The 13,945-nt window shown below is 42.4% G+C and overlaps 1 protein-coding gene across 1 annotated transcript in view; it reads right to left on the reverse strand.

Annotated features, from left to right (window-relative positions):
- Nucleotides 1-13,945, reverse strand: part of ECT2L (epithelial cell transforming 2 like) — a 45,025-nt gene that overhangs the window by 18,337 nt on the left and 12,743 nt on the right. The window contains exons 7-10 of the mRNA XM_044247790.1: nt 10,129-10,221; nt 8,429-8,611; nt 6,555-6,658; nt 4,231-4,356 (exon numbers count right to left, since the gene is read on the reverse strand). Coding sequence (XP_044103725.1) covers nt 4,231-4,356; nt 6,555-6,658; nt 8,429-8,611; nt 10,129-10,221 — 506 coding nt within the window. The remainder of the gene's footprint in view (nt 1-4,230; nt 4,357-6,554; nt 6,659-8,428; nt 8,612-10,128; nt 10,222-13,945) is intronic.

Below are 13,945 nucleotides of genomic sequence, written 5' to 3' on the forward strand. Positions count from 1 at the left end.
CCCGATTCTCACAGCTGCCCTTCCCGGTCAGGGACAAAACTACTCATGGTAACCCCTTGAGATCTACGGGTGAGACTGGAAGAAAAACATCAATTAATAGCCAAGACGTTTTTGTTTTGCCCTACTCTCCTCAGACAAAACGGAATTTTCATTTTGTATCTGCAGCCGTGCTTTATGTCTGCCCAAAGCCTTTGTGGAAGAGCCAGGGTCCCTCAGTGCAGCAGGCAGCCTTCTCCCCAGTTTGCATTTTTTTCCCCCAAGAGAAGGTGGGGGGTAGGGGTAAGGGTAAGGGGGTGCTGGGGGAGCCAGAGAGAGAATCTCGAACAGGCTCCAGCCCAGTGCGGACTCCACGCTCGATCTCACCATCCTGAGACCAGACCTGCAGTGAGATCAAAGGTCAGACGTTTCACTGACTAAGCCACCAGTCGCCCCTAGATGATTTTTAGATAAAGATGGCATTCCTTACTTCGTTTTCAGGTATGAATTCAGAGGAAGTAATAGGAATGCAAACTTGGCACATTTATAACGGAACTCTTATTTTGGGGTTGGTGGGCCTTTGCCTAGGTTCTCTCTCTGAGACCTCTGATTACATGGTGCGAATTTTCCTACCTTGTCTGCCTTTTCCAGATACATCCTAGTTATTGCTGATGCTTCTCCCAGAAGACACTCAGCCCCTAAATTAGGGGCCAGAAGTAGTTGTGCAAATGACAGGTAGAACTCAGGGACCACTACGATTCTGGCTGTGGCCTCTCACTGTGGCTGTAGAGTATCAGGGTACACACCCCAGCTAGGCCAAGCCGGGAGTGAGTACGGACTGGGCAGTAGTGGATGGGTAGGATCTGACTGGACAGACGGTAGGTACACAGACAGACAGGCACACATACACACCTATCTGTATGTACTTGTATGGGTAGAGTCTGGGCCTTCTGGAGGGAGGGAAGGCCCTGTCTGGTCATGCCTTCACACACAGCTCCATGTGTGTGTCTCTGGTCCTGGGTTTGGCAATCAAGCTCTCTGATGGGACTCCTATGGAAGGGTCTTTAAAACAGTTCTCTCAGTAGAAGCCATTACTGCCCATCCTAGGGCTATGAGTTTGTGTGCCCTTCAGAGTAAATATCTACCGTTTAAAAAATAAACTCTAATGTGTGCAGAAACTCAGTTTTCTTTATTTTATCTTAATTGTTGAAGAAATTGGTATATGTCCCCAATTTTGTTTCATGGGCTTTGTGCACAACCTCTTAAGTGTTAAATGATAGAAAACCAAATAAGAATCTAATACATATTTTTCGTAATTTGATTTTTTTCTTTTTTTTTTAAGAAATCCTAGGCATTACAGTCTTCCACTTCTGCAGATTTATTACAGGTGGGTGATGTCACACTAGCAGGCCTGTTTTCCTGCAGCAAGGCAACTTCAAGTCCAAACCTACTATACTATTTTATTCAAGTGATCAGGTGTTTAGGTCAATAGCAAGTTGGAAAGACCCAACTCAAAGTGCATCTTATCTTCCAGAGGAAAGAATGCAAGTGTCTTTGAGAGGAAATGCTCCTAGTGACCATTCTTTGAGGTTTCAGAGTTTCCAGACATGGGTCTTGCCAATTGTCTTACAAATGGAAAAGAAACACTTCAGAGGAGGAAGTGCTGATCATTTTGCCCCCTCTGCCTCCTTCTAGTGTTCAGGCTTCAAAGAGGAACATTCCTGGGGTCTATGTGTCTGGGGTTGGGGGTGACAGCTGCACCCTTAAGAATAAAGGGGGGGGCGCGGGGAAGAACTTCAGAAAGGTTTCCAGGGAGTCAGGAATGACGCAGACTTTGTGAGGGCATCAGAGGAATTTGGACCCTGTGGGGTGCAGTTGCACATTGGGCATCCCCGTTTGGGAAGCAGGAGCACACCGGTGGTTCGAGAGCCCAGAGAGCTGTTTTCCAAAGGCGTTCACAGGCTGAAGGATGAATGGAGATAACATCCACCTTTTTGGGAGACTAGTCCCCACCTATCTCAAAAGATAGCAGCTGCCATAATAAGGTAAAAGGTCTCGAGAAGCAAAAGGAAAAATCTCGATTGAATACCCACTTTGGCGTTGCGATTCCCTCCTGTGCACCCCGGTACCAGGCACCGATCATCCCATGTATCATCCACTTCTGTGCAGGCTTTATCGACCTCAACGCAGTGACTGTCTTACTGTGTTGTCTGCTTCCAGGGTACAACACAGGGCCTTGCATTCCTATCCAACCAACTGCGCCACCCAGGCGTCCCTTTGCATTCCTATCAATACTTAGAGAACGGAACTGGGAAGACCAAGAGGTGGGGCGGGGGGCACACAGTTAACTGCTACCTGAGAAACTGTCTGGGATGGTTAATTTCGTGTCAACTTGACTGGGCCACGGGGTGCCAAGACATTTGGTCAAATCACTCTGGGTGTGTCTGTGAGGGTGTTTTTGATCAGATTGCCACTGAAATAGGTAGACTGAGTGATGCTCCTTGCCCCTCCGTAATGTGGGTGGGCCTGATGCAATTAGTTGAATGACCATAGAATGAAAAGCCTGGACCTCCCTCAAGTAAGAGAGAATTCCCCCTGCCTGATAGCCTTCAAACTGAGATAACTGGTTTTCTCCTGCCTTTGGACTTGAGCTGGAACATCAGCTCTTCCTGGGTCTTGAGCCTGCCAGCTTTTGGACTAGAACTGTACTATTGGCTTTCCTGGGTGTATCTCCAGCTTGTAGGCTCACCCTGCAGATTTTATGACTTCTTAGCTTCCATAATTATGTGAGCCAATTTCTTATAACAAATCTGTGTTATATATACATACATGTATATATGTGTATGCTATTAGCATATATGTGTATATATGTTTATATGTATATATATGTATGCTATTAGCACATATGTGTATACATAGTAAACTATGTATATAGTATTCTACATACTATATAATATTATATGATATACTATACATAGTATAGTATATATGGTATAGGTATTATATACTAGTCTATATATAGCATACATATATACATACATATAAATTATAAATATATATATATACACAAACACACACACACACACACATACACACATACATATACTATTTGTTCTGGTTCTCTGGAGAATCCTGACTGGTGCATGGCCCATGAGAGTTTCCCGACCTAGCGCAAGGCACATGAAGCAAGCAGGGCTCTGGCTTAAAAAGGCTCAGATGTCCCTGAAAATGTGTTAGGACTCTTCTTGGAAAGGAAGCTTATGCTTGGGAAATATAAGTCACCTTGGCGGGGAGGACAGTGAAAGCAAGGATCCTTCCCTGGTAACAGGCGCACACCTGCGGGCCTGCCATGTTGCTGAGCAGGTCTGCAGCACGGCCGAGGGGACGCTGCACCCAGCAGCCCCCCTTGTTTGCCCTTCCCTGCACTGTGCTGTCTTAAAAGGCATGTGAGCAGAAGCTTCCAGGATAGCAGGTTAATAGGGCAACAAATTATTTTTCTGCTTGATAGAACTCCCAGGTGTATTCCTACCAATGGTTTCCATGGGGCTGGGGGCGGCATCCCCAGCCTTCAATCATCCTAGAGCTGATTTTTCTATGAGCATCACGTGGTTCTGAAATGACATTTTCATAGCAACCAGCTCTCTGAATGACAAGGCAACTTTCTGTGTTTTCCGAATCCTGATTATTTCACGGAACCAAGTGGGGATGGCTGGGTTCTGAACGTACTACTGGCAAAATTATTCTTGTTTGCTTGAAGAACTGGTTTTCAAAGCCACTTTTTTTTTCCTTTTAAGTATTGGAATCTCAACTAAGAAAAGAAGAACGTGCCCTTATTTCACCAAAAATGTGTCCTAAGCTGCAAATGAAAACACTCTCTTTCGTCTGTGCCAGGGCTCTGCCCAGAGAGCGGATCCATGCCAATGGTGCCTGGGTGCCTCCTGCCACCCCGCCGTGCTACCCCAGTCGGTGAGGCGGCTTCCGCTCAGAGGTGGCTTAATGTCACTCTCGGTGTGAAACTACAAAACACCCTTTTTAAAAATAATAATCCGTGAAAGGGAAGCTCTTAGGAGAAATGACAAGTTGAAGGCTTTCCAAGTAGAATTATCATTATTGTTTACAAATTTCCTTTCTTTCTTTCTTTCTTTCTTTCTTTCTTTCTTTCTTTCTTTCTTTCTTTCTGTTTACAAATTTCTTAACCTCAGGTGTTTAACTGTGCAACAAAATAATGGCATAAAATTGCAGCAGTCACTTTACCTTCAGGAGTAAACTGAACGCTGCCTTTGGATCACATTTTGTTGGAATAACATTTTCTTCAAAATCCTTGCTCCCTTTACCACACCGCTTCAGCAGAAAACTGGACAAAAACTCCAGAGGTTTGTCCTAAAAAATTCACCCCCACAACACATCAAAAGAAAAAAGAATTTTCGGTTAAAGCATTCACCTGCAAAACAGGTCAATACAGGTACAGCAGAAAAGAGAACATATTTTTAGTAGCGTTTTCTTCTTTCTACCTAAATGATAGTCTAGAAAACAAAGTATTTTTCAGTCAAGATCTGTAAATGGGACTTTGTAGTAATTGCAGTTCTCTTATTGTCACAATCCAATTAGGATGCCAAGGTCTTGTGGGAAGGTCTCAAGATGGTCAGAACCAAAGTGGCCCAGGTTGGCCCACATCAGTCTCAAGGCCAGATGAGGAATGTGACAGAGGGGAGCCTGCTTTCTCAGGGTGGGGGAGAGAAGCATGGAAGGGGCCCTTGCAGTAGGATGACAGTGCAGAACAGTCTAGGACACCCCCACATGTGGTTGCATCTCAGGCTACAGGTTTGAGTACCCATGAAATGACGTCATATAAAATTATTTTATTTTATTTTATTTTTACAGATTTTATTTATTTATTTGACAGACAGAGGTCACAAGTAGGAAGAGAGGCAGGCAGAGAGAGAGAGGGGGAAGCAGGCTCCTCACTGAGCAGAGAGCCCGATGCAGATGCAGGGCTCGATCCCAGGAACCTAGGATGGTGACCTGAGCAAAAGGCAGAGGCTTTAACCCACTGAGCCACCCAGGCGCCCCAAAATTATTTTAAAACAATTCGGTTGGCAGTAAGAACACTGGACCTATACCAAACAATGTTTAGAAATTCTTTGGTCTGGTCTTTCAGGAGATCTCGGGGTCATCCCTATGAGAATCCTTGGTCATTTTACTCCCCCGGCTGCCGATGGGTTGCTGGAACAGTGAGGAGCTGGGTCTTCAGGGTAGACAGATCATGGCCACCTGCAGCTTCTCAGCCTCCACACTGTGCACAGCTAGCTCCAGAGATGCCTGCTGCTTCCCCAGGCAGCCAACTTGAAACCAGAGCAGACCTCTGGTAGATAAAGAACACGTACAAAGGCGATGGTAAATTCATCCACAAAGTAGAATTAACTACAGTGGAAGAGAAGGATTGAGGATCATTCCGTGGCATCAGGTACATTACTATTGTCCCTGTTCCTAGCCTGTTCTCCACTTCCCCAGAACAGAGCCGCATAGTCTGTGGTCCTAGAGCCTTGCTGTTGTCTCAGGGCAGAGGTCTTGGAAACTGTCTCCCCTCACTATTTCCTGATGCATGGACTGACTTTTCTGGAAGAAGAGCCAAGACTGGTGTCTGAAAAAAAATGCATCTTCACGCTTTCCCAATGCCTGTCACCAACCAAATTATTGATTTGCTTATTTCTGTTCTTTTGTGTTCTCTTTCCCCTCCTGTCTCAGCTAGCCTTTTTTGCCCTTCATCATTTTCTATCGGTTTCATGCTTACTTGTTTTTCCTATCATACTATTAATGGTTTAAACTCTTGAGTAATGTTTATGTGAATCATAAAGCCACTAACATGTTATTTAAGGAAGTCACTTCTTTCTTTTTATTTTTAAAGATTTTATTTATTTATGTGACAGAGAGAGAGATCACAAGTAGGAAGAGAGCAGGCAGAGAGAGAGGGGGAAGCAGGCTCCCTGCTGAGCAGAGACCTCGCCCCCCCATGTGGGGCTTGATTCCAGGACCCTGAGTTCATGACCTGAGCTAAAGGCAGAGACTTAACCCACTGAGCCACCCAGGCACCCCAAGGAAGGCACTTCTGACTGAAATTAATCATAAGATTGAAAACAGTGCACAATGCAAATATGTTTTAAATAACCTAGAAAATTTTTCCTGTTTGACTGTTTTTTTAAAAAAGATTTTAGTTATTTATTTGAACGAGATAGGGAGAACTTGAGCAGGGGGAGGGGGAGATAGAGAGGGAGAAGCAGGCTCCTAGCTGCCCACATGGGGCTCCATCCCAGGACCCTGGGATCATGACCTGAGCTGAAAGCTGATGCATAACCAACTGAGCCACCCAGGTGCCCCTATATTTGTTTGTTTTGTTTACCTAATACAAATCTTGGGCCCAGAATCTCTCAGTGGCTGTTTCTGAATTACCTGATGTAATTTCTCAGAGGAAATTGTGTCTCCCAAGGGATAAACTGGTTAAAAAAAAAAAATCAGCACAAACTAAAAATGTACTTAAGTGTTAGGTTTTTAAAGTTTGCTTTCTTCAAGGAAACACTCACAGAATTTTCTTTTGAAAGTTCCATCAATCCATCTGCCAGAGTTTGTGCAATTTCTTGGTTATTCAGAATGTTAGCCACATGCATGTTGTCAGAAGTAAATTGCCCTGTAAATATATAAGGCCATATGCCTTGGAATTAATTTATTGATTAATAAAGATGTGATCATGAGATGTGATCAAGAAAACAACTTATTCCTCACAGTTGCTTTTTAGTGTATTAAAAAAATGTGAAGCATAAAAGTTAAAATTCTACTATGCCATGGGGATTATCTACCATGATAAAATATGAATTGAGCAAGAGTAACCAAATGTAAAGCATATTAACAACTACCCACCCTGGTGAAACTATATTAAATAGAATCTATAAACTGGACAATAAGGAGAGAACATGTGAACATTATAGACCCTATAAGTTTCAATTTTAGATTCTCCTTCCCACCAAAATTTCCTCCTCACACCCCTGTATCTTTGAGTTCAAGACTTAAATACTTTGAGTCTACAGCAAATAACATACAACTATAGTTACACAGACATCTTTTTATATTTTTAATGCTTTGAACAATGTGCATTGATATGCAAATATTTTTATTCCATCTAATTTTTCATTTCTTACAAATATCATCAAAGAATACTTCTATCTTGAAAAAAACCTAAATTTTTTTCTGCTTTTCTCTTTGGTCCTTAATTATCTGTATAAAAAACCAGGAGAAATCATTTCTATATAGCCTTATAAACTTTTAAAAATACTGGCTGAACATCTACTAAGTGTGGTCAAGCAGATAGTACATAAAGTCAAGAAGACATCTCCCTGATTTGGAGGCATTTATGTAAAGTGATGTAGGACATGCACTGACATGAAATATCTACATGCAAAAACCCATTGTGTAGACAGTCATTGTGGTGATAGGACCTCAACAGGAAGTAGGGCAAGGAGGGGAGAAGGAAGTGAGACGTAATTAAATAATGACTTAATTTCAAGGGTATTTTAGTCAGATGGGAAGAGTTAGGGCTAAGATAAATAGGTGGTTAAAGATGGATGCGGTGGAGGCGCCTGGGTGGCTCAGTGGGTTAAGCCTTTGCCTTCGGCTCAGGTCATGATCCCAGGATCCTGGGATAGAGCCCCACATCGGACTCTCTGCTCAGCGGGGAGCTTGCTTCACCCCCCACCCCACCTGCCTCTCTGCCTACTTGTGATCTCTGTCTGTCAAGTAAATAAATAAAAAATCTATCAAAAAAGATGGGGGTGGTGGTCATTTAGCCAGATGATAAGTAAACAAAATAAAACAAACCAAAAATTTCATCTTAAAGAATAGACTGATTTAGGGGAAGCTCTGGTTGACACAGAAAATGGCTTCCAAGACTCTATTATGATAGATTTGTCCTGTGTAGGGACTGCAAATGGGATGATAAATTCAGTGATGTCCAATAGGTTCAGCAGAGGTCCGGGGAGCCCCCACCAAACTGAATATTTTATATAGAAAATGCATAGAGCATAATCGTAGAACAATTTAAGTAGTGGGTGCTGTGTCTAAGAGGAGCTTAACTTTTAGAGCAGGCTGGGGTGAGAAGAAGGGCAGAGCCCTCTGGTTTAGCAAACACTCTGTGAGCTTTGTCTAGTCAACCCACTGACTGGCATAGGATTAGTCAAGCGCCGCTATTTAAAAGGAACTAGCTTCAGCATTTTGAAGATGAATATACTTGTTGTCAGTGGACAGTCATTAACTTTGAAAGGAGATATGAAAAACAAAGGAAAGAAAGTTTTACCGAACAGGTATGGAAGCCAACATTTGCTCCAGCCCTTCCTGCCCTGGAATTCCCTCCAGTTACAAAGGACCTTCATGATGAAACTGCAAGAGAAGCAGCGAGAGTTCTTACCTATTATCCTGGCACTGATGTTCTTCTGTAACTCCTTGAAAAGAGGACTTAACTGTTTCCTTACTGATTTCAAGGTGTCTTCCAGAAAATCCGTGAGACTGGACCACATCTGCAGCTTTGATTCCCTGAAGTAGATGGAGCAGGTATCCCTTTCCCACGGTCGTCCCAGCCAATCACCTAGAACTGACATCATTTTCTCCTTTTAGTATTGCAGGTCGGAGCTTCGATGAAAGAATTCTTCTTGTTTACAGTACAACAAAAACTAAGTTGTGTTTACAGCAGGCTTATTCCTCTCTCTCATTAGAAGACTAAGAGAAACACCCATCATCTGCCTTCAAAGGTAAAATAAGAAGTTCAAGAAGGAATGATTTCAAATGCTGCCTATCTGTTCTTTGACACATAAGGTTGACATGTTACATTTGAAATCAAAATTGAATAGCGGTGGGACTTGTATATCAGGAAGCAGAGTGGGCAAGAAGGTGCTGCTTTTTCTTTAGATCCTAAAATGAACATACAAGAAACCCCCACTCTGTCTGGTTTCCCCACCATGCTATCCAAAGTCATCTTGGGCGAGCCAAACCTATGGCTTCCTTACATCATGTCGGGTTGGGCTCTCTCTCTCTCTCTCTAAGTTTCTCTACATGACTATAGTGGGTGCTTAAAGAAATTCTCCTTGGAAGTCAATTACTGGATGATGCTGGGACATGTTAAATCTGATTTTGTGTCCTCAATGGATAGATAGCCTTATTTGATTCCCCTTCCCCCTTTTTACTGATAAACAAGAGCAACTCTTTATGACATGCTTTCCTAGAAGAAAACTAAGAAGATGAAAGAAAAGGAAGATGAACAGAAGGAAGAGAAGTTAGAGGAGGAGAAAAGGAAGAAGAGCTGCCCCATAAAGAACAGTGTTTGCTCCCTGCTCCCCGATGCAAGGCTGCCGTCCTCTCCACAGGAGGCCCAGTGTGTTGTCTAGCACTTGGTCATGCAGCTACAGAGCTGAAATTAATAAGTGACTTCTGCTACAAAAATCTAACAGGTCAATGTGCTTTTCTGTAGATACGTGAAATCTTTTCCCTTACAGGTTTCCAATCATGCCAGTTCTTCCCAGGTTTGAAAGCCCCTTCAAATATGGGATTAGCGACGTCTTGCTTTATGTGGTTTCTACGTGGTCCCAAACCCTATGTAATAGGAGGCCAGGGAGTTTTAAAGGGGAAAATGGTTCTTGTTACTTTAGCAGAGCAGTGTGGTTTTTTTGTTGGTTAGCCAATGTTACATGCGCATTTAATATCTGTAGCTTCAGTATCTAAGTGAAACTAATTCCAGGTGTATATTTTATCCTTGTTCTTCCTCTCAGATAATGCAGTTGAACTGGAACCTGATCAAGCCTTCACTCTCTTTTCAGAGCTGCCGCTCTTATTTCCAAAGGAAACCACATTGATTCCGTCTCACTAAGAAGAATTGCTCTTGGTCCTTGTTATTTCTCTAGATCAGCAACTATTCATCTTTAACTATTAAAAACGATGTTTTCAACAGGGTTTGTGTACATGATGGTTTGAAGCAAATATTTGTAATAAATAATCCCTTTCTAAGCACTTGATAGGACAGTGGGCAGTGGGAAATGACACAGTTTGGGTAGTGACAGCATTCCTTTTGAGAGGGAATGGAAGACAGTCACGTGCTCAGCCCCCATATACACTTACTGTGCTGGTAAGAGCCGGTTGCAATTCCAGTAGGCGCAGTAAAGAACGTGCCAGTTAGTTGAGACAGCTGGGAAAGAACTTCCAGTCCTGCCTCTGCAGAGTCAAAAACACTTTCATTGGTTTACTCACAGGTTTTTCCTTGGAACCGTTAAGTATTACTTAGGAACGCTAAGCTGGCCAAGCAAGACCTCTAGGATCTCTCATCTTCAATTCAAATCCCTATGGAACAGCCCGTAAGCACTTTATAGCCCACCACTAAGTGCTGAAGTCCAGACACTTAATTAACGAGGACTAAACAACAGAGTGGAGAGACCGTGCGGGAAGACTGACCTGGTGCATATTTTCAAAGTCGGAATACTCAGGACAGAGACAGAGAAAAGTCTACGCATATTTTCTAAAATAGTCTGACTCAAAGGAGATGTCTCATAAGAGGACAAATTTAAAACTGTTGGAACCGCTCAATATGATGGTCAGACTTGAGTGTGGCATTAATTTCACCCCATCTTCAGCGACCCGGCATAAAGATTGGATTCATCATATAGAAGGAATTACTTTGATCGAAATTAATACCCTGGGTTATATTTTTTAATTCTTTGTGGTCTAAGAATAAACAATTACTCCAAATTGGTTGGAACAAGATGGCAGTGGCTGAAAGGTTGGGATGTCTCTCATGTATTGGGGTCTAATCTTTTAATTGGAATGGATCACAGAAATCAAATAGAGTCCCTAGGTATATCTACATCTGTGTAGTCAGTTGGTTTCAACAAAGATGCAAATCAAATGCACTGAGAAAAGGATAGTCTTTACAAGGAATGGTGCTAGAAAAATGAGATATCCATGAGTTTAAAAAAAAAAACCAACACGAAACTTCAATCCATACTTCTAAAACTCTATGAACAAACAAATAAGTCAACGGCTCAGAAATCTAAAAGTCAAAACTATAAGTAGTGTAGAAGAAATTCTTTAATTCTAAAATAAAGAAAATCTTGTGAACGAACTTCAGTCAGATAGTGTCCAGATACAACATTAAAAGTATAACCTAAAAAAAAAATAAATTTGACTTCACAAAAATTAAGAACTTCATCTCTTCAAAAGGGACCGTTCGGAGAAGAAAAACATAAGTCACAGAGTGAGAGAAAATATTTTGTAAATGCCTTTTCTAGAATACATAAGGAGTTCTCAGTAAGAAAACAACCTAATTTTAAAAATGAGCAGAAGATTCGGACAGACAACCCACAAACGAAGACCAATGAGTGGCAGGTAAGTGCATGAAAAGATGTTCAGCATCATCAGTCATGAGGTAAATGCAAATTCAAACCCCAATGAGATACTCCGGCACTCCCACGCGCACCGCTAACATTAGCAAGACTACATACCCATGTGGGATACTATGCAACTAGAGTTCTCATACATTGCTTGTGGAAATGTAAAATTATACGACTACTCTGGAAAACAGTTCAGCCAGTGTTTAAAAAATTAACACCTATCATATTGACCCAGCCATTCCACTCCTAGGTATTTATCCAAGAGAAATAAAAGCATATGTTCACACATAGTTTCATAGCTACTTTCTGTGTTAGGACCTGGGAACTGGAAAGAACTCAAATATCTATCAACAAGTGACTAAATAAACAAATTGTGGTATATACGTACAATGCAATAATTCCCAGCAATAAAAAAAAAACAAGGAGCCATTGATACAAGCATCAAACAGAGGAATCTAAAATAATTCTTTTGAGTGAAATAAGCCTGACAAAGAAGAATGCACGGTGTATGGTTCCATTTATAGAAAATCCTATAAAATACAAACTAATGCATCGTGAAAGAGAGGAATCTTTCTCAATGTGGTTAATTCAGGATGGGGATAGGGAGAAGCAGGAGGAAAAAACTGCAGACTGGCATGAGGAAAATTTGAAGAGCGGTGACTATGTTCCTTATCTTGATTCTTTTATGGTTTCACATAAAATATTTTCACATGTCAAAATTTATCTAAATGCACACTTTAAATATGTACAATTTATCTTACATTATTTAGACCTTGATAAAGCGGCTTGAAATTTTTTTAAAATTTTATTTATTTTATTATTTATTTTAGAGAGAGACGGCGAGTGAGCAGGGGGAGGGGAAGAGGGAGAGGGGGAGAGAGAGAATCTGGAGTAGAGCCTCGCTAAGCAGCAGCAGCAGCAGCAGCAGCGCCTGGGAACTCGTCAGAAATGAAAATTCTCAGCCCCCATGCCAGACGTGGTGAGTGAGAAGTGCTAGGATGAGATCCAGTGGTGTGTACTTCAATAAGCCTTCTAGGTGACTCAGACAGATATTACCACTTGAGAACCCGGGGTACAGTCACTATGCAGGTGTATCTAGGTTGAGTGTATACAGGTGAGGGAAAGTATATGGTCTCGCTTTCTCTCTTTTCTAGCATAGGAGCTGGCACTACAGGTGTTCCTGGTTTGATAGGAATGACCGAAGAAAGAGGGAGGGTTGAGGCTGTCGGAGAGAGCGGAGTGTGGGAATGTGGTCGTGAGGAGGTGAAAGGGGGTGGGATACAGAGCCCCGGTGGGTGCTGACTTGAGCAGAGCTGCTTCTTCCGTCGGGACAGAAGAAAAGACAGAGAATGAAGGTAAGAGGTGGGGTTTGTGGTGGGTTTGGTGATGGGAGGGAAAGTCAGGCGTTTTCTCAGGGCAGTAAAATGTGAGGTCAACAGCTGAGAGAAAGGTTCTCGAGAGATGGACGTAGGAGGGGAGGGGGTGATGTAGTCAGTCCTCTCAGAGAGCGGGAAAGAAATTTACCAAGGGAGGGTTGGGGGGATTAGTTGTCAGTGCCGCAATCGCATTTGATATTTATGGCAGTGAAGTCAGGTTAGATGAATAAGAAAAGCCACAGCACTGTTTTCAACCCGGCTGCTTCGTGCAGGCAGCGGAGAGCATACAGACGGTGGTGTTTAAGGAGCACTGGAGTTCAGCCCGAGAAAGGGAGACAAAGAAGTTCAGATTCTTTGCAACAGAGTAATGATAATGACAACCATTGAATCCAGGATTAACAAAGAAGGAGCAGAGGATGGAGGCGTGGAGACAAAAGAGTGGAAACGTGCGAGTGTGTGCATTGGAGGTCTTGAGGCAAAGGGCTGACACAGTAGGAGTATTTGGAACATGGATGTTTGGAATATTTGGTGCATGTTTTGGAGGTGGTACTCAGAGAAAAATGTTGGAGATCAAGCTCTCGGAGGCCTTACTTACAGCTACTGGGATGATAAGCTCCTGAGTGATGCCTGAGGTGGCAGAAAAGAGATTTTTGGACTGAGAAGCCGAGGTCTTTCATCTGAACCAGGGTCTTGATGGCTTGTCCAGGTGGAAATTGTGTTTGATGAGTTCAGGGGATGATTTAGGGGCCAAAATGGTGGTGAAAAATTTGCTGTTCAGTGCCATCAACTCAAGATTTCGCTTGAGACAATTTTTAAGTCACGAAATCTATTGTTCTTTCCCCCCTTTTGCCCTATTCCTGATCCCTTTCAATGCCTTACTTTCCCAAATCCTTTCTTTTTCTTCTACTCCAGTTAAAAATTTTCCTTTGCGGGGCTCCTGGCTGGCTCAGTTGGTGGAGTGTGTGACCCTTGATCTCTGGGTTCTAAGTTTGAGACCCTCGTTGGGTGTAGAGATTACTTAAAAAAATAAAATCTTTAAAAAAAAATTGCTATGCTTTCCTTACAAAAGTAATACTAGTTTACTGGAGATAAAAGAAAAGGAAAAATAATAAAAAGAAAGAAAAGTCCCTTATCCAACTGTTGTTAATACATTTCGTATGTATCCTTCCAAACCCT

Source organism: Neovison vison, chromosome 1, assembly GCF_020171115.1.
Source record: "Neovison vison isolate M4711 chromosome 1, ASM_NN_V1, whole genome shotgun sequence".
Taxonomy (NCBI): domain Eukaryota; kingdom Metazoa; phylum Chordata; class Mammalia; order Carnivora; family Mustelidae; genus Neogale; species Neogale vison.